The 19,520-nt window shown below is 47.6% G+C and overlaps 8 protein-coding genes across 8 annotated transcripts; 3 read left to right on the top strand and 5 right to left on the bottom strand.

Moving 5' to 3' along the window:
- Positions 1-772: 772 nt before the first annotated feature.
- TREMEDRAFT_63783 (uncharacterized protein) lies at positions 773-2,132 on the bottom strand (the record flags this gene model as incomplete). The annotated part of the gene is made up of 7 exons (XM_007006087.1): positions 773-850; positions 1,037-1,115; positions 1,158-1,264; positions 1,286-1,556; positions 1,657-1,868; positions 1,917-1,989; positions 2,044-2,132. 7 exons carry the CDS (start codon positions 2,130-2,132, stop codon positions 773-775), a joined length of 909 nt encoding a protein of 302 aa, XP_007006149.1.
- Positions 2,133-3,690: 1,558 nt separating this feature from the next.
- TREMEDRAFT_63784 (uncharacterized protein) lies at positions 3,691-5,352 on the top strand (the record flags this gene model as incomplete). Its single annotated transcript, XM_007006088.1, has 4 exons — positions 3,691-3,915; positions 3,958-4,061; positions 4,388-4,978; positions 5,082-5,352. The coding sequence occupies 4 exons, from the start codon at positions 3,691-3,693 to the stop codon at positions 5,350-5,352; spliced, it is 1,191 nt and encodes a 396-aa protein (XP_007006150.1).
- Positions 5,353-6,083: 731 nt separating this feature from the next.
- TREMEDRAFT_63785 (uncharacterized protein) lies at positions 6,084-6,987 on the top strand (the record flags this gene model as incomplete). The annotated part of the gene is made up of 2 exons (XM_007006089.1): positions 6,084-6,757; positions 6,864-6,987. 2 exons carry the CDS (start codon positions 6,084-6,086, stop codon positions 6,985-6,987), a joined length of 798 nt encoding a protein of 265 aa, XP_007006151.1.
- Positions 6,988-7,270: 283 nt separating this feature from the next.
- Positions 7,271-8,985, bottom strand: TREMEDRAFT_32601 (uncharacterized protein; the record flags this gene model as incomplete). The annotated part of the gene is made up of 5 exons (XM_007005912.1): positions 7,271-7,563; positions 7,839-8,042; positions 8,407-8,708; positions 8,842-8,896; positions 8,940-8,985. The coding sequence occupies 5 exons, from the start codon at positions 8,983-8,985 to the stop codon at positions 7,271-7,273; spliced, it is 900 nt and encodes a 299-aa protein (XP_007005974.1).
- Positions 8,986-9,124: 139 nt separating this feature from the next.
- On the bottom strand, positions 9,125-11,317 carry TREMEDRAFT_44902 (uncharacterized protein). Its single transcript, XM_007006013.1, has 8 exons — positions 11,287-11,317; positions 10,847-10,907; positions 10,639-10,796; positions 10,344-10,571; positions 9,771-10,296; positions 9,645-9,722; positions 9,373-9,600; positions 9,125-9,324 (listed from the first exon to the last, which is right to left on the bottom strand). Exons 2-8 carry the CDS (start codon positions 10,864-10,866, stop codon positions 9,189-9,191), a joined length of 1,374 nt encoding a protein of 457 aa, XP_007006075.1. The 5' UTR covers positions 10,867-10,907; positions 11,287-11,317; the 3' UTR covers positions 9,125-9,188.
- A 472-nt stretch (positions 11,318-11,789) lies between these two features.
- TREMEDRAFT_57386 (uncharacterized protein) lies at positions 11,790-12,376 on the top strand (the record flags this gene model as incomplete). Its single annotated transcript, XM_007006047.1, has 3 exons — positions 11,790-11,911; positions 12,075-12,193; positions 12,257-12,376. Coding segments are annotated over exons 1-3 (346 nt in total), but the record flags the coding sequence as incomplete, so codon positions are not given.
- Positions 12,377-13,337: 961 nt separating this feature from the next.
- Positions 13,338-16,699, bottom strand: TREMEDRAFT_32672 (uncharacterized protein; the record flags this gene model as incomplete). Its single annotated transcript, XM_007005917.1, has 7 exons — positions 13,338-14,314; positions 14,384-14,599; positions 14,645-14,973; positions 15,139-15,430; positions 16,052-16,251; positions 16,383-16,462; positions 16,607-16,699. Coding segments are annotated over 7 exons (2,187 nt in total), but the record flags the coding sequence as incomplete, so codon positions are not given.
- An 860-nt stretch (positions 16,700-17,559) lies between these two features.
- TREMEDRAFT_44911 (uncharacterized protein) lies at positions 17,560-19,445 on the bottom strand (the record flags this gene model as incomplete). The annotated part of the gene is made up of 9 exons (XM_007006014.1): positions 19,366-19,445; positions 19,303-19,320; positions 19,185-19,252; positions 18,879-19,017; positions 18,721-18,814; positions 18,377-18,527; positions 18,183-18,287; positions 17,881-18,019; positions 17,560-17,747 (listed from the first exon to the last, which is right to left on the bottom strand). The coding sequence occupies exons 1-9, from the start codon at positions 19,439-19,441 to the stop codon at positions 17,560-17,562; spliced, it is 978 nt and encodes a 325-aa protein (XP_007006076.1). The 5' UTR covers positions 19,442-19,445.
- Between the last annotated feature and the right edge of the window lie 75 nt (positions 19,446-19,520).

Below are 19,520 nucleotides of genomic sequence, written 5' to 3' on the forward strand. Positions count from 1 at the left end.
GGATATTGATCATCGCCATACAAATTTGATTCCGCCTTTTTTTTGAGAGGTGACCATACATGCATGTATAACTCTCCTGGTCCCAGATTCTGCAGATGATATCTCCTGGATTATGGCTATCTAGTGGTATAAATATCTACTGGAGAATCAACCTCTTTGAGGTCGGTGATCAATATCCGGGTGTGACCAACTTCCGGGTGAGCCACCTTACCCTTCCATCTCCACCCTCTCATCTCCTGCTCCACCCCTCGTTATCCCTTGTTCCCCTCGCACCGCCATGGGACGTCGAAGCCCGCCCCGTCCATCATCGCTTCTCTCTATCGGATCATGTATCCATCGGGAACCGCCACGATGACGACGTGGTACACGTTGCCAAGATCCTAGATTGGCCTTGGAGACGGAAGGTGAGATCAGAGAGAGCTCTTCATCGCCTCCATTTCCTCTCACGCCCGGCGTTGAAAGCTCACCTAATCGCTCACTAAATCTCGCACCGCTTTTTTGACTGATTTCAACTCAAGTACTTCGTCTCGATCCCTCATCCGACGAGGCCGGGCAACTCTTTAGATATCCCTCCATGTCTTCGCTTCTCTGGTTCGCCCTTCCAGAATGCCTGCAGGACTTTATTGAGGTTTCTTCGCGGCGTGCATGAATCACCCTTCTTGAATCTTTCGCATGGTTAGTTCACTTGGATGGACATCGTTTTGAAAAGCTGCATAAATTCGCTGACCGCTAGGGCTACGAGAACCGAAATAGTGTTGGTAGAATTAGCCGATCAAGGAGTGTGGAAAGAGTAGGACAAGGATATGGTATTATAGATCTCCCCAAGAATTCCTCTGATGCGCAAAATGATCTGGCTCATCAGCTTTGATCTGTCAAATCGATATGTGAGCCTTGAATGTGAGTTGGAAGCAGGTAGACTTGGCTTAGGAGCGTCGCATTGAGGAGTGACAGTGTTGAGACGGATGGAGTGTGAAGGACAAAGAAAGTACCAACTCTTCTCCTCTTGACTCTCCTGTTGTCTGCGACGCCTACGCACATACCACACTAATCCTACAGCCACGATGACAGCTGCAGAGATGACGATGACGGGAATACAGATGGCCAACTTGGTATTTCTGTATACGTCAGCTTGACTTCACTTCTTGTATGAAGCTCACTTGGACGTGCTGCTCCCTGAATTGTCACTCGCAGCTCCTGCCTTACTGCTCTTACTAGCACTGGCACTTGACGTACCTGTCACAGGTCCGCTTGGTCCGTTCACCGCCTGGCCAGTGCTCAGACTCACAGTAGTCGTGGCGACAATGGTGGTAGAAGCGGAGTATTGCTGGGCGTTGAGAGAGACGGACGAAAAGGATGATGATGAAGAGGAAGAAGAGGATGGAAGAGGTTGGGAGGTAGGCGTGGAAACGACAGACTGCGAAGAAGAGGTTGACTCTGCCGCTGGCGAAGAGGATGATGAGGAGGGAGGTACTGAGGAGGTTGTGGAAGTCGTCGCCTGGGTAGAGGTCGTGGTAGGAGTGGTACTGGTCTGTGTAGTCGTCGCCGTAGGGTTCAGGCTATACATGGTGAGCTCGCTGCTACACAGTCGAAGTCAGCAAATGGTGATGGGGCGCAAGGGATCCCTCTCGAGTACAGTTCAAAAGTCCATCCACTCACGTCGTTCCGGTAATGGCGGCATAGTCAATGTCCATCCACACGTATGACGGATACTGATCGGTATCCCGGGCATTCTCGTTTGAGATCTTGATGGTGTGATCACCTTCTGACAGGCCAGATGTGGCGTAGAGAACGACTTGAAACTCGTCAGGAGAGGCGTAACCAGAGTAGTATGAAACGTCGCCGTTATCCACTGACACACCGTAGATCCCCTGGTAGTCAGGTGACGTTTACTTTCGTCCTGTGGCCTGATTGAGTACGATCCGTGCAGAAGCACTAGACCTTCGATTAGGATTGGTGAGGTGGTGAGGACAAGAGAGATAACGAACGTGACTGCGACGTCAGCAGTGCCTTCGTTACCTAGGAGAAATATGTAAGATCACTCACTTGCCTCTTCTTGCGCCATACACCGCAATGTCGGTGCCGTGCCAGTGAATCAGACAATAATCTCCCTGGCCATTAGTTCCAGAACTCATGAGTGGCAATTGAAGTTACGTTTTTGGTCGACCCATGACTTGGACATATCAGCTATTTGTCGCATACAGATGAATAGGAGACATACAATGTCTGCGGGTCAGCGCTGTACGGATTTGAAATATCACAACGCTCACAGAGTTGAAGTAATTTGGCGTTTGAGAATCATCTGCGCATGTGAGACGAGAGTTCTCCTCGTTGTTTCTGTTAGAGCCTACCTGTATGTCCCGGATATTTGTACACCCTACGGAGTGAGTTTCATTATCATGACCGAAGCCAAAAGAACCTACCATGCACTTCCGGACCACTGGAAGCCCTGATCAGTGTCGTCTATGATGGTCGCCATCTGTCATCAGGTCATCGAATTATAGAACAAGGATAAGAACAAAGAGAATGGAGAACGATCGGTACTGGATTAGATAGTCGTGAAGTTGAGAGCCAACGAGAGGGCGAAGCGGTAAAGAACGACTTGGGCGATACGAAACTGTCGGAGATGGGGGAGACGTCAGAATATGAGTGTTGCCGTGCCAGCTGATGTCAGAGAAGAATACCGAGGCCCACATTGGCTCTCAAACGGGGCATGACTGTCTGACTTCCTTTGAGGTCAGGAGGTTGGGGGGATTGGTGTTGTTCAAAGGATCGGCGGAGTATGAGACGTGGGATTGAGAGCCTAGCCTGCAGCTGACGTGAATCAAAGGTAGCCAAGAACATCTTGAAGGGGTACTTGTAACAACTGAGGCTTGAGTTTGTAGCCAAAAGCTTCTCAGGTCGGTCCGTATGAGAAAAGTGAGTGGGGTGATAAAGGACGAGTAGCAAGTTCCAGGGCGGACGATGCATGTTTGACAGGTGAGAAATATGATGTTGATGATTATGCAAGGAATGATATGATCAAGGAGTATCGACACGACCTCTAGTCTCACCGACGTGCTTCTCCGCCTGCTTGTCAGATGGCTGATATGGGAAAGAAGAGAAAATGACTGACGAGGGCGAGCTGCTCTTGCCTAAACTACACCATCAGCAGAGACTGAGATTCGCATAGGTGGAAAGGGCTAACAGCTTCTTTACGTCTGGCTAGGCGATCTTGAAAGCCATTCGCCATGGCTACTGCCGCAATAGCCTACAAGTCAGTCTGACTCAAGACTCTTCGAAGATGTTCAAAGTGACCGGGGTCGGTACGAAGGGACGAGGGAAGCAAAGTGACTCACCCCGACACCCAAGCAGGAGAGAACAGCCGCTCTGTGAATGATATCACCTATGGGGAGAGTCATGCTGCTCGGTGCTCGTACCAAGACTCAGTAAGTCAGTTATGGCAGAGAATGATATGTAGCGAGCGAAGAAGTGGTAAGTACTGATGGATGATGTCACGACGAAAGTCTAGTCATCGAATCGTACTTACACTTTATCATTTTTCTCTATTTTTCCTCTTCCTTCCATCGTCCGTCATATTTAGCAAACACACTTGAAGCCACACATTCCCGCTCTCTATCCCTTCAACTCCCTCAATAGCCCTGATCAAACCATACAGACCACCTTCAGTATCCTCCCGCACCGTCAATCGTCATGTCCCGTCTTACCCGTCTACTCGAAGTTATCCGATCATTTCCTTCCACCCCTCTCCGGCCTGAAGGTCCCACCCAAATGTCTCACGCTCTGGAGGGAATCGTCAACCGTTCTTTCCCTTCCTCAACATCATCTTCCGTTTCCGTAGGATCTGCGCAGGACAGGGCGATTGAACGGATGTTAACTCCCCTGGAGAGGATCAAGTCAAGCGCGGCATTACATCAAGTGCGTCGGATCTGCGTATATAAAGCTCGATCTGACGTCCAGTATCCCTTGAGCTCGAAAACTCTTCAACCTCAACATGACCCCTTGTACTATAAACGTATCCTAGATGGAGTCGAAAGAGCCTCAAAGGGTATCGGAAGAAGTTGGTGGAAACGATTTTTTCAAGTGAGAGGCGAGGCATGAGTTTTTCACCAAGCGGTCTCAATCGTCTTTTGTTCATGCGTCAGATCATATGCATCGGTAAAGTCAAGTTTCATGAGTTCGACTGGGATGAGGAGCTGACTCCGCCGCTACATGTGTCATCGTCTCCGTTGTCGATTTGACCCTCAAGAACACTGATTGCGAGCAGCCGATTTCTCGTTTAGTCGATATGTCAAAAGGCATCAAAGGACTACCACCGTCGCTTCGTCGGGTCACAACCTCGTCGTTTTCTATCACTCACTATCTACTTCACTGATTGACTGACACACAGCTCCATCAACAAGAACGTCATGTCTCGCGCCGGATCCACAAACCCAACCCCAACTGCTGACGGTGACAGCATGCAAGGGATGTACGGCCGGCTGTCTGCTGAAGAATTGCTCATGTCGAGCTACTTTACTCAACGTTTTCCCATGGCTCTCAAATCGTCTCACAAGATCTGCCTTTCTCTCCAGCCCATCGCAACAACCTTCAAAATACCAAATGATGTCAAAGGTGTTCTCGATCGACTGCAAACCAATATCGAGACAGCGAAGGTATGTCCTCCACCTACAATCCGCGGTATGAGCGAGGGCATGACGGATCTCGAAGAGTATTTCGCCGTCGGTTGGACAGAGTACAACCCCGGTCCCACCTTCAATATCACAGCGCACTTCGTAGAACAGGTTGAAAATCTATCCTTGGTGGAACAGAGCGACATACCAAATGTACTAAGTGATACGAGAGTCTTGAGAGAGTGGATCGAAAAATTCAACCGTGAAAGGAACGGATTGGAGAAACATGTCCTTGATAGAGCTCTATGGAGTGTAAATTCCATGAGGCAGAGTTGGGTCTCCACAAAAGTGTGCGGGCCGCTCACCAAGTAAGTGAAAATCCCCAACATACTTCTCTCTCGTGCTCGATCGAGTCAATATAAGGCTCATTTTTTTGGCTGGAAACTGAAGAGTGGAGATACTGACAAACAGGGAGCAAGAAACACTTCTTGATCAACTTGTCAAGCTTCAAACCGAAACCTGTGAATTGTTGGACAAACTCAATGTTGCGAACACTCGCCTCATAGCGGAACAGAGCACCGTTCAAGAGACTCAGACAGAGAACGCTACCCTTCGGGGAAGTGTGGAAGAGCTCAAAAGTCGTATTGCGCAGTTGGAAGAGGGCAACCTGACGTTATTGGGATCAAGGCATTTTTACAAGGCTAAGAAGATTCTGACAGCTAAGCTCAGCGGGTCAGATTAGTACTGCATGTGAACTTGACCCAGTCGAGATCTTCTCTTGGATCACCTCGGGGAAATGGTCTCGGAGATCTACTGATTGTCGCATTGTTGATTGAATGCATCGAGGAGATTCAGGATTGATATTACTTAACTTACTCAGGTCATCTATGATCATTCTGACTAGTTAACGATTAACATTTCCGTTATAGAAGGGAGTTACAATCACGACTTTAGCATTTAGTTTTGATACGGTACTAAATTCAAAAGCGCCTCTTAAGTCTATCACTTTCGTGCACATTTTCTCGACATACTTTACATATCTTCTAATCACCCGCGTGCCATCCGTCTCGATATTCTCGAAACTTCAAACTGTCCACTCGAACACTTGTCTTGTTATGAATCTCCATTGTCCATCTTCATATGATGATACATCACCACAATTACTCATCTAACGTTCATCTTCGACTTTCTTGACGTCACGAATCCCTCCCCTTTCATCCCCTCATTCGTATATGCTCTCCTCACACGCCTCATGTCTCAGGTGAGCTTCCTTGAACATATGATCTTCATAATTAGCTATGAGTCTAACATCGTTTCATCTTTCTCTCACGTGTCTGAGACTTACAGTATGAAAGGATGTCAATGTCGTGCTCATGACTAATCACCTCTTCTGGCCTTCTCTCGAGGATCTTTGTTTCTATAAAATCAAAGATCATCCACCTTCTTCATAACCCTTCAGTTGTATTTCACAACATGTCAACAAACGATCATACAGTTACCATGAACGCCTCACAAGGGGATACAGAAGACATTGTTCCCATCCACACTTCCAATGATAATGTTGAAACGACCTTCAACACAAACCAGGACACCGCTCACACCTCTTGTCAGGAAGCTTCTCAAGCTACAATCATCGATCCAGTCACGACTGACGATAACAACATTAGACAGCGATGGACTCACATACCTTCTGAATTTGCTCTCAAGCTCTTGACCGACAGATTTATGGTGTCACCCAAAGTGACAAAGAAGAGTTGTGATGCTTTTCTACCTCTCATATCAACCCTAGGTGCACCTGTCAAGGTGAGAGAAGCTCATGACCGTATGTCCACTAGTGCTCGAACGGTACTTTCCCAACCTAGCCCAACTTTTGACACCTTAGAGAAAGGTCTGACCCAACCGGAAAGATACTTTGCAAATATGTGGGAAGGATATAATCCTCAACATGGACAGGATCGGGAGCAGTCACGACTAATTATTCCAATCGATGTGTTCGACGACGCATATACCATACGAGATTGGCTGAAGGAGTGTGATGGATCGAGTCATATCCAGACTGGAATACTTGAGAGAGCCGATTGGAGCTTTCACTTAGTGGGACATAGCTGGCTACCTAGTGATGATAATATAGATGTCCAGGTAACTGCGTGAGTCTTTCGATTGTTTCCCCCTCATTGACCAGTCCACTTTTCTTATTGGACATGGAATGGATTTAAATTTGATACTCGATATGTATGTGGTACTGCTACACAGCTCTGATGAGTCAAGGAGGGATAAGATGGAGGTCGAAGAAGATTCCACTAACGTTCAGAGTGAATCAGGACATTCTGGGACGGTTGGGAACCATGCAGAAGAAAGCTTGTCAAGCTTTGACTGAAATACACACACTAAGGGGGGAAGAGTCAATTGATTATCAAACTTGCAAGAAGAAAATTGACAAGATCGAAAGTCGTTTGAACAAGCTCTCAACTAAGTTTTACAATGGTGGGAGTCTCTCTCACAAGGCTGGCTTCTTCTTGTCAACTTCGCTAGGTATGAAGAAGCGTTAAGCCAAGCAACACATTCCCTCGGCTGCAGGAGAGGTACATGAGCGAAGCACAATACGATTAGTGAATCTTTCAGATGAATGCATGATATGATATTTACTCACTCAAACCTGCTCAAATCACTGCAGCTTCCGAATTGCTCTTACTTCCAAACCCTGCCCATTGACGCATGGTATCGACATCCACCACTCCTTCTCTGGAAGAATCCTCGATGCTCTTGATGGCAGCTTCGGCAACATGGTCAACATGTAACGGGTGAGTTCTCAAAGCTTCCGCTGCTCCACCAAAGAATGAATCAGGGGAGAAGGGAAGAGGTATATGGAGAGTGTCGTGAGTTGATGCAGTGAGGGATAAGGCGAAAGCGGGTAATGTGGAGATGGGTCGGATATGAGGGTGATACATTAGTCCTGGGGATCAGCAATTTGTAGAGCTTGCAACAATATCATATCATCGCCTCTACCCAGATCTCTATGTGATTGTCTCGTTGACTATACGAGGATCACAAAGTGCTTTGCCTACACTTAATGGAGAGAGGGGGATGTTGAGTTGAAGCGCTTCAACTCGCGGCGTATGCAATAGAGCGGAAAGTGTAAAGATAAGGTATCGGCGAGGCAGTGTTTGTTAATGCCAACGAGACGGGGGATAAGATGACGTATAAATGGACCACAAGAAGATTACCCACCGGGCCGTAAGAAGACAGGTCGGACCTTGGTCTCTGCATCTTGACAACGTCTGGTAATCTCAACTTCGGCCTGACGCTTAGTAGCGAGATATCGATTAGGTATGAGAGGTCTGAAAGCGTCCGCAGCGGATATATAAACGAATGATTTATTTGGTTGTCCTATGATTTCGGAGGATGATAACATGGTATCGAGCACTCTCAGAGCTGAAATAAGCTTTGTACTTCACAGCTCACTCAAAATTCTATCTATCCCAGTGTGCGATGCAGGAACTTGGGGGCAAAAGTGGAAATGGTTGCAATCGATCGTCAAATCCCCCATACTCGACAAGTATTTAATATGAACCATGGTCCACAGATGAACAGAAGAAAGATCAGAAGCGGGGCGATCTGGACCGAGAGAGGAAGGGAGGGAGTGAGGATGAGATCGGACCGGACCTGTTGCCTCGGTGCAAGACAAGATAGACGAACGGACGGACAAGATGGGGAACAAGGGGGGAGGGATTAACATGTAGCAAGATAGATACCAAAGAAGATGAGAGATAAAGAAACAAAGTAAAGAAAGACCAACCAGAATCCCTATTCATCCCCTCATACCCTTTCCTCCTCTCTTTCTCACCCTTCAACCCCCTTCCTCCATCTCCCAAACCCTTCGCCAGGCTTCCTAAAAGTTTCAAAACGTTCCCTTCTTTAATAGCTGTCTTGTATCCTGTATCCTCCAATAAAACTCCGAGAGTATGTACCACGGCCGTCGATTTGGATGTTAGATCGGCGTAAGTGGAAGGATCGAAGGCGTCTGCTTGATGCCATTGGACTTCTTGGGTCCATTTGGGGGAATGACCGGCTGGAGTCTTATATGGGATGCCAGATGAGCTAAGGTAAGTTTCTAGTGGCACTTTAAATACCAAGAAAGAATGAAACGGGCAGTTTAGTAGAGAGATGATATAGACAGGGGAAGCGGGCGAGGTCGAAAGTTGGACAGGGAGGACTGATGGGACATACTCACCTCATACTGGCCACTTCCCAGCCTTTAGTCACGGCAGCTTTGCATATCGCAGATCCTTGGCGTCAGTTCGGCTCATAGATCGTGCAGGCTGTACACACCGAGGAAACCATTGCCTCCCACAACCAATAGTCTGGGTACGGTCATGATGGAGTGAACGATAACTCAGTGGAGTGACAAATTCAAAAGTTCACCGAGTTAGCGACGATCGATCGCGAGATTCTGCGAGTCCTGCACTCTGCATTCTGCATCAGTGTATCAGTGTACGATGTACAAGTACGATGGATGAGCCAGGAAACCACGATTCATATCACAACTAAGATCATATTTCTACTTCATCTCTCATACATCTATTGCCCTCCACGCAGACGCAACACCAGGTGAAGAGTAGATTCTTTCTGAATGTTATAGTCGCTCAGCGTCCTACCGTCCTCCAGCTGCTTCCCCGCGAAGATGAGTCGTTGCTGGTCCGGGGGAATACCCTCTCTGCAGGTGTCAGCATTGCCCTTACTCGTTAAAATTCACAACACTCACTTGTCCTGAATCTTCGATTTGACATTGTCGATCGTGTCAGAAGACTCTACCTCGAGCGTGATTGTCTTTCCGGTGAGGGTTTTAACAAAAATCTGCATCCCTCCACGCAGCCTCAAAACAAGATGAAGTGTTGATTCCTTCTGAATATTGTAATCAGACAGGGTTCTGCCGTCTTCCAGTTGCTTGCCGGCGAAGATCAAACGTTGTTGGTCAGGAGGAATACCTTCTCTATCGGGTCAGATAATTCTCCCGATCGCGAGTCATCAACTCACTTGTCCTGAATTTTAGATTTAACATTGTCAATCGTGTCCGACGATTCAACCTCAAGAGTGATCGTCTTCCCAGTAAGACTGCTGTGTCAGCCAGTCGACAAAACTCGAAAAATGATGGAAACTCACGTCTTAACGAAGATTTGCATACCACCACGGAGACGCAAGACAAGGTGAAGAGTCGACTCCTTCTGAATGTTGTAATCTGACAAGGTTCGGCCATCCTCAAGTTGCTTTCCGGCGAAGATAAGTCGTTGCTGATCAGGGGGAATACCCTCTTTGTCCTGAATTTTGCTCTTCACATTGTCGATGGTATCAGATGACTCGACTTCGAGGGTGATGGTTTTGCCGGTCAAAGTCTTGACAAAGATCTGCATACCACCACGGAGACGCAGAACCAAATGGAGGGTGGATTCCTTCTGAATGTTGTAGTCTGAAAGAGTTCGACCGTCCTCGAGCTGTTTACCGGCGAAGATGAGACGTTGCTGATCAGGTGGGATCCCCTCTTTGTCCTGGATCTTCGACTTGACATTGTCGATGGTGTCGGATGACTCGACTTCAAGAGTGATAGTTTTACCGGTCAAAGTCTTCACGAAGATCTGCATACCACCACGGAGACGAAGGACGAGGTGGAGGGTGGACTCCTTCTGGATGTCTGGTAGAGTTAGTCGACATTTCCAAAGACGGTGTTTAAGTACTCACTGTAGTCTGAGAGAGTCCTGCCATCTTCCAACTGCTTCCCGGCAAAGATAAGACGTTGTTGATCGGGAGGAATACCTTCCTTGTCTTGGATTTTCGACTTGACATTGTCAATGGTGTCGGAAGATTCGACCTCAAGGGTGATGGTCTTGCCAGTAAGTGTCTTGACGAAGATTTGCATACCTCCACGAAGACGAAGGACAAGGTGAAGAGTCGATTCTTTCTGAATGTCTGTTTTGTCAGCCGTGCTCATCAGTGGCGAAAGGAAGGCGAGAAGGGCTGAACGAATGATACTCACTGTAGTCGGAGAGGGTACGTCCATCTTCCAATTGCTTTCCAGCGAAGATCAGACGTTGTTGGTCAGGAGGAATACCCTCCTTGTCCTGAATTTTCGACTTGACATTGTCGATTGTATCGGAGGATTCGACCTCTAAGGTGATTGTCTTACCGGTGAGGCTGACCGTCAGATACCTCACGATGATTTCCGCGAGAAAAGCAGCACTCACGTTTTGACAAAAATTTGCATGGTGGGCGAGAGATATGTAGTAGTCTTGTAACGTAGATTGACTGGATGGTTTAAAAGTGGAGTGGCGGATAGAACGATGGGAAACGAGAGTGATGAAAGAAAAGAGAAGTGTCAGCACAGGGTTTATATAAAGCCGGGCACCAAACGTGTGTCACGCGAGTCACCGATGAGATTTTTAACAAGACCCAAATCTAGTAGAAGACGCTAGACCTCTTTCAAAAGGGCTGCATAAGCAAGATTACCAGAAAGAGACTCGATGGAACAAAAGGAATGTCATAGAAGGAGATGGGTGGCGAGATCGAATGACTGTCACGTCTCTTTGTCACACTCAATAATCTGACCTCAATCGAGGTCGAGTCACATGTCTGAGAACGGATCGAAAGATGTGATGATGACAGAGAAGGGGGATTAAGTACTCACGAGTTAAATATGGATTGATTACTCAGACGAGAAATAGAGAGAGTTAGGGTGAGGAAGGAAGGAAGGAAAGGGTGAGCCGGTAAGCCAGATGGCGAGCTGGGGACTGTCGGCGTTTCGGGGATTGATAATTGTGGCATTCCGCAAGTGGTCATCCTACTCACTTGAGCACAGACCAATCCATACTTACTTATCCCACCACTCACTTAGTTACTCTATCTATCTGCACTACCATCCTATTTACATTACTACTCTCTCGTTTCGTGGACACGTCTCTCTTCTGTTCCTCACAGTCTAACTCTTTCCAAGACCTAATCCTTGTCAATCGCATCGGCCATCGCCTTCCATCCCATCCGCATTTTAACTCGAGCGGTGCTCGACACGTCCTCCTCGGGCAACTCTCCATTCTTTCATTCGACATCCAGACATCTTCCCTACCTACTTTCAGTTCTTGATAGAAACTTTTCCTCAAGCTCATAAGTTTAAGACCGACTGCACCAGTATAGAGCACCTCCTACACCATGTCTATCTCTTTACCCAACGGTACTTTCATCCCCGCTCCATCGGCCACTGGTCCAGTTACCGCCGCCGTCACGCGGATCCTCCACCTGACCAATTTCTCTCCAGAGTAAGTCATCCCTCGTGTTTACAATTATCATCCATCTGTGTCACGTACTCCTAGGCGCTACATCAAGCTCGTGATTTTTGTCAGCGTGCAATTATGTCATTGTGATATCATACAGGCATGGAGATCATATGGTCAGGTTCCAAAAGCGACAAGCTGATGGTAGATTGAAAACGCGTGACTTACAAACCATGTTCAAAGAGTGGGAGACCGAGAAAGGTGGTTTCAGGATTAAATGGGTTGACGATACGAACGCACTTGTCGTTTTTGGGGATGCCAATATAGGTATGTTTACCTCCCCCCTTCATCTCTTTTGCATCTTTTGACGTTTGGCTGACATTTTCACAGCGAAACGAGCGTATCTCTATCTCTTACTTCATCCTCCTACCATATTCCCCCCACCTGCTCAAATCAGACCATACGATGGACCCGACGCTGCGCAGATCATCGCCGCCCTCTCTGCCCGAGCAATGGGACATCGATCTGCCGCTTCTGGTTTACAATCGATTTCCAATATGGCTTTCGGTCAATCCGGATCTTCCATCTCTGGAATATCTGCTTCTCTCGGTCTGAACGGTCACTCGAACCAACCGTTACACGTCAATGGACATGCCAATGGCAACCACAATGGCAATCAGGAATCTCGACCGATTCAGAACTCTGCATCTGTAGCAGGAGGCATGGGTAATTTCGTCATGCCTACCAAAAGAAGTGGTAATCTCAATGGTGTGGGAGGAATAACGAGGGCGAATCAACATACTAGGATTGGCTCAGGATCGGCATCATGGGCAAGGCAAAGTATGTCAGGTGCTCTCAGTTTTCCTTCCAGCGCCAGTGGTCGATTACCTACGCATGATGAAAGAGTTGGGAAGGAAGAAGCTCCAAGTTCGGGAAACGTTTCTCGTAGCGTATCCAGTAGTTCGGAAGAAGATCCGATCTTAATGCTGGGTCCTCAACAGCATATCAAAACTACTGCTCCGGGCGCAGGACGAAGCTGGACGGCTCCACGAAGGGACAGTGTGAGTGCGGATAAGGCTTTGATGGAGATACGCAGGGCGTTGGACAGTGTTGAAGCGGTCTAAGTGTGAAGCGGTGTATGTTGGTGGAGAGAGGATGTTTGTCAAGAATCAGAAGTTTGGTTGAAGCTTGAAGTTTGGACATTGTCAATGTCGAGTTGTAGGAGATGTGACGATTGATAGATACAAACGATTGAAAGCTTGGAACGAACTTGGAAACGAAAGAATGGAAAGACAATCAAACCATTCATCATGATCAATTACTTTACCTCTACGTTCTTTCCTTTGTATGCATAACATGTAAATTGGTGTCCTCACCTGACACAATTTTGCACGCGGTTCCATCATCCACCAATGACATCTTCAATATTAAACCCCCCAAATCCCCGTATTCCTCATTAATTCCAATCCTGTTACTCGGTCACAGGAGCAGTGGGACTAATCGGTGTACCTGCCAAACTGGTTGAAGAGCTGACCATCTTACCCCCGGTGACCGTAGCAGGAGGTGATTTAACACTCGCACCAGTCACTTGTGGAGTTAAAATCCCACCTCCTTGTTCACCCGTCAACATTCTCTTCAAGGTCTGTTCCTGTCTTCTTTGTCTCGCTCTTTCAGCCTCATCCGTTCCTCCCGTCTTTTTAAGTTTCCTCCCACTGACAAATCCTTGCAACTCTGACGAAAATTCATCTGTGCGATTGGCCAATTCCCTCTCTCTAGCCTTTTGTTGAGCTTCTATAGCTTTTAAACGTTGATTAGGATCCATCTCCTTCGTTCTGATCTCTAACAAGAGATTTGGTAATCCTCCCGATTCATCAGGTGAGGGAGGTCGGAAACCTTTACTTGGTGTAGTTCCTGCAGCACGCATGGCAGCTCTTTGATCAACGAAATCCTGTACGTTTTGTAACATATCAACAGCTTGTTTAATATCATTCTTGAGATCTTGAGCGAGTTTACTTTGATAACTTAATAATTTCTGTTCTTCCATGACTCTGTTCAATTCGAACGCCCATGTGGCTCTCCAAGTGGGATCCGCTGATGTCACATCTCGAGTCACTTGTTCTACCAACGCACTGGCTTTATCAAGATCGGCTCGAATAGAAGTCATTTGTGCTCTGGATGGAGAAACAAAACGACGTAAAGCATCTTCTCGAGCGGCATCAAGAGTGTCAAGAACTTCTTCAACCGCTTGAATAGCATCTTGACATTGTGATTCCAATTTGGTTTTCGAATTGTCGAGTAAAGCACGGGAACCAGACATTTTGGTACGGACCACTTCTCTCATGGAGGAATTTTGGGCTCGAAGACGTGAGAAAGATTCTTTGGTATCGGCGAGAAAATCAACATGGACTTGTCGCATGACAGCGAGATCTCGTCGAAGAGATTGAACAGCTTCGTATTGGGATTGTAGGTCCATGTGACCGGTATTCCCAACCGATGACGATGATCCGTTGGAAGGACCGGCCGTCGGAGAAGAAGCTATGGATGGAAGGTCTGATGCCTTCGTCGGAGATGGAGAAGATCTAACAGGTTGTGAAGTAGGTGCGGCCAGCAGTGCGGATGAAGATGGTGTTATAGACGCTCGACTTGATTGTTCGACGGCCGATCTCATTTCCTTGATCTCTTGCATCAAAGTCGCAACAGTGGTGTCGAAGTGTTGTTTGACCTGATCCAGCGCTGGATGTAAGTGACCGGCTGCTTCCACGTTCAGTAAGTACTCACGCTCAATGTTTAAATTCAAAATACAGCCCTCTTTCAACTCGTCCATATCTTCCAACTCGAATTGAACACCAGTTCGAGGGTCACGGATATAAACATCTGGAAAATCCTCCATACCCGGATCATACTCGAATCGCTCCATGAACATCAATTTCAGAGACGACAAGTCTACAGGTAGATCCAACGTTGCTTTCTTGACCTGTCGTCCAATCTGCAAATAGACCGAAATGCGAGGGGATGGTGAAGACATATCCGACTGACGTGCGAAGCCGTCCCCAGGTCTAGGAGTGGCTTCTTGTCCAATCTCACCGGAGTCTGGCGTTCGGAGTACTCTCATGGATGAATCAGGATACCCTAGAAGGGCTGATACATCAGGAGCTGGGGACGAGGTGTCAGATCGAGATGAAGACGGAGTGTTACCATTTGTACGGAGAGATATCGGGGGAGCCAATGGTGAAGGTATTTTAATCTGGGCGTTGGACGATCGTTTCGAAGACTCCGGCAAGGCAGGCATGGGTGGAGGACGATCAGCACGTCTCATAGGTCTCTGAGGACTACCAACGACCTTTTTCGTCGGTTCAGTGGTGGGGAGCATCTTGTTGAAGGTATATGAAGAGAACCTTTTGCTGGCGCGTCTTTCGAGCGCATCTGATCGTTGTAAAGCTGCAAGTGTCGCTCTCGTTTCTGGAGGCACCTCAGGCATTCCACTGGGTGGACTGGGATGAGAAAAGTCCAGACTCGTGCTGGAAGGAAGGTTGAGTATAGGGAGTATAGGAGGTCCGATTGATTCTTCACTTGAGGTGTTTGGGAATGACGTGGATAGAGCCATGACACCTCGTCGTTCAGGCGTATTGGAAGGAGGTGAACGAACAGGCGAGCCATTGGTCATTTCCGAGTCGAGAGAGAAACGTGAAACAGGTCGTGGTCCTCCCAGACTGTCTCTACTGGCTCGATCGGGTCTTGGAGGAGCTCTGCCAGAAGGTGGAGTAGGGAGAAGATTGGATCTAGGGGGAGGCTCATCCGTTAACTGATGTCGGACAAGCTGCGTGGGGTCAGATATGGAAGGCGGGCTGGAACTGAAACGTTTTTCCATAGGTAGAGGGGAGAGGGATCGGCGTAAAGGTTGCGGAGGTGGATCGACGGGTCGAGTTCTTGGAGGTCTAAAAGCGTCTGGAGGTGCTGGTCTCGCCGGCAGGCCTGATCTAGAGGATTGTCTATCTGCCAAAGCAGAAGAAGAGGGAAGTGAAGGTAAGGGATTATATCTATTGGGCGGACTGGAAGCTGATCCAGGGCCAGGGGTAGGACTTCTAGCCATTGTACGAGATACGGAAGGGTCACCACTGGGTAGTCGATTTTGTGCTGGTGGTGGTGGTTGAGTGGATGGAAAGGGACTAGGGGCGAGAGCAGGACGAGGGACAGATATATCCACCCCATTCCGTTCTGCGAGAAGTCGTTTATAAGCGGCTTGCTTGATCTTCAAACCGTTGAGAAGGTCATATATGATGCTTCGGATTTGAGGGTAATATTCCGTCAAAGTTTGGGGGTCAGGATCTTCCGCCAAAGCTTGTTCGAGACAGATGCGGAGCTCCTGTGGGATATTACTGAGTTCTCTGGGATTATCAGAACTGTTCCAGGCTTGTCTTAACACCATAGATTAAAGCACCATTCCCGAGCATGGTCGGTGAGGAGTTGGGTTTGGAGGGTATGAGCCAACATGAGAAAGAAATGGCATGAGACTTACGTGGTATCTAAGCCGACCTTCTGAAAAGCCTCAACACATTGTTCAAACCCATTTCCTAGTCTGACATAGATATCGCTCACCTGTCCGTTAGTCGAGTAACAGGCTAGCAAAGCTCCCCACTCTTCTGTGGCCTCCGTATCACATAATATCACCACAGAATGTGAAAATGGAATACACATCATCTCAAAGATGATTCAAACATCGGTATGATTGAATGAACTCACATCTTCTTCAGTGATTATACCCTGAGACCATTGGTCCAAACCCTGCAACATCTGCTTGGTCGTGACTAATAATCGTGTGATGATACTATCCAATGCAGCGGGCTGATGTCAGCCATGGAACATATATGTCATTTTCTTCCTCCATGATCCAGTCTCATGGTGAACAAAGTACGAATGCAGCCATCAAAGCTGTTCAGAACTCTTATTCTGAGTGACGGACGGCTGACTCCAATCCTTTTTTCACACCACCAACCAGTGACCACGCAGTAAAACGAGGAGATACGGAGAGACCATATTCAATAGAGGTGGAAAGATGACATGGTGGATCGGGATCTGACAGAGCAGCGCTCAGGAAAGGCTAGAATGGGATGTCTCAAGCCAAGAGATCGTAGCTTAGTCTAGGTGAAAACACTTTGCAAGGGACTCACAGCGACCCGACTACCTCCCATACTACTCCGCCTGGGTCCATTGCTCCAATTCATATCTCCCTCCCTGGACTGACTAGAGGTGAGTGACATGGAAGAGGAAGAAGCCACGGGGAGGGGATAAGAAATGTCGGGGCGGCGTGTCATGATGGTCGTCTATTCGTCTGTGCGCTTCTCCTCTGTGTATCCATGAGACCGTTTCGTTCGTGTATAGGGTACGTGATGATCGTATCTGTCGTATCTGTCGTGTTATAGTAGCAAAGTGATCATTGACGGGGTGCTGTGTACAGGGTCAGCGAGAAGAGAGAGGCGAAACCGACTCATACTTTTGAACGGCAGAGAGTAGTGAGTGGCGTTGTGGCTTTTTGTGCCACTGACAGTGGGGATATAAAATGCACGTTGCAAGCATCCAAGGAGCATGGCAGCATGCAGCACCACGCAGATATAAGGTCATAGATCTCAGGACTTGTCAGAGAGATTGACACAGGTACATGAAGTATGGGTCATGCATTGATATATTGACTGATTCTACTGAGGTGGTTGATATGGCGTAATCAACATCTTACTAAATTCTCTGATCTTATCCACTCCCCGAACTTCTTCTGTCAAAAGAGGTAACTGAATTATATGGAAGCCATCTTCGTATAGATCGAACGCTTCTCCTAGGTATTTCTGTTGCATCTTATGTCGAACGCTACATTGCTCACACTTGTCTCCTTGTAATGTCAGCAAATGGTCAATCTACGCGTCGAGTGCGGCGACACGCGCAGAAACAGACACGATCAACGGACGGAGATTGTGTGTGTGTATCTCAGGCGTGAGGTGGAGGGGTAGACTGGATCGACTGACCTGCTTTTGGGAACAAGAGTTGGTTCACTACAATGTTATGCGTATCGATACCGTACTGCGTTAATTCCTGTATAAGCCGTTCGGTTTCATATAACGACAGGAATTCGGATATGCAGACGCAGACGAAGGTGGTCTTGTCCTGGCAGCTCAGCTATTTTCTGTACGCCGCGAGCCGAATTTGGATAAATTCAAGAATCATGTCAGTTTATCACAATCTCCGGAGACATCAATGAGATCGCTGTGAAATGCCAAGTATAGTTATGGGGCAAGCAAGAAAGAGAGGGAGGGCAAAGGAGACTCACAGGATCCTTGAACTGAGTGTTCACCTCGGTGATGACCTCCCGCATCTGTTCCAACTTGCCAAACATGTCCTCCTGAGCTCCTCCACCGCCAAACATGGATTGCATCTATTGTCAGTAAGTTGCCATCATCTCCTGGGACGCCGTCATGAGATTGCCAAGCCTGTGACGTGGAAGGATCATCTGTCCGAACTCACTTGTTGCAGCATTGGACCAAATCTACCACTCAATGTGCTCAGTTTGCCCAGGGCTTTTTCCAGCACAGAAGGGAATGACAGAAATCGAAGAGTGTGTCCTGTGGGTGCAGTGTCAAAGACGATGACAGAGAATTCCATCGACTTGACATGTCTATATATTAGCGAGATTCGATTTCACTGAGCCCACCCAGACTGTCTGTGTGAACCCAAACAAATCAGGCCGGATGAAGTCTCGGAAGAAGCAACAGAACGGTCAGAGATATAAGCGGGGGATTTCCGTCGTGTATATGACCTTGGCTTAGATGAATGGTGAAGGATTTGGGGATAACACACCCAAAACTTACTTCATAATCTCCGCAAAGCCCATAGCCTCATCCACACCCGGTATAGCAAAAGCCAAATCCTGCATCATCCCACCCATCCCACCTGACGAATCCGCTTATCCATCAGCTGAGCACTTTCCATTGCCAAGATAGACCATATAGCATGAATGGGTACTCACACGATTCTATCATCTCTTGTAAGCTAGCATTTGGGTCGATCTCCATCGCATAGAGATTATCAAAACCGTTGACTTTGGTAGCGTCTTTTCCAAATTTCTGGGAGAATGCATCGGAGAGGTTATGAGCTGGATCGGTGGACTAAGTATTAGGCTAAGATTTGACTCTCGGAAGTAGAGCTGACTTGACGATATCACACAAGAAAGAGGAGGAACGAACGAGATTATCAGAGTGAGCGGGGTGAAAGTGGATTGAGAGGTGGCACAAGTAGTACGAATGAGGGGTAACGAGTCGAGATTAGGACTCACGATGAGAAGTACCGACTCCCTGCATGTTGCCAATTGAGCTGCTAAGGAGCAAGAAGTCGTTGTTTTACCTTTCGAAAATCAGATGACGTCAAGTACTCGAGAGTTTACGGGGACATACCAACACCGCCCTTCCCACCTAGTCGTCAGCTACGATCCATCCATTCCTGACGAAGAATCTCACCGCAGAAAATCCATTTCAAGCTCTTTTGATCGAGGATGTTCTGTAATGTAGGTGGTAGAGGCTCAAGGTCGGACATCTTGGAAGAGTGAGGACAGTGAGTGGTGTAACGGGAAGGAACTCGGTCGCAAGAGGTGAGTGCGCGTGGAATGTGCAAG

Source organism: Tremella mesenterica (assembly GCF_000271645.1).
Source record: "Tremella mesenterica DSM 1558 unplaced genomic scaffold TREMEscaffold_9, whole genome shotgun sequence".
NCBI lineage: Eukaryota > Fungi > Basidiomycota > Tremellomycetes > Tremellales > Tremellaceae > Tremella > Tremella mesenterica.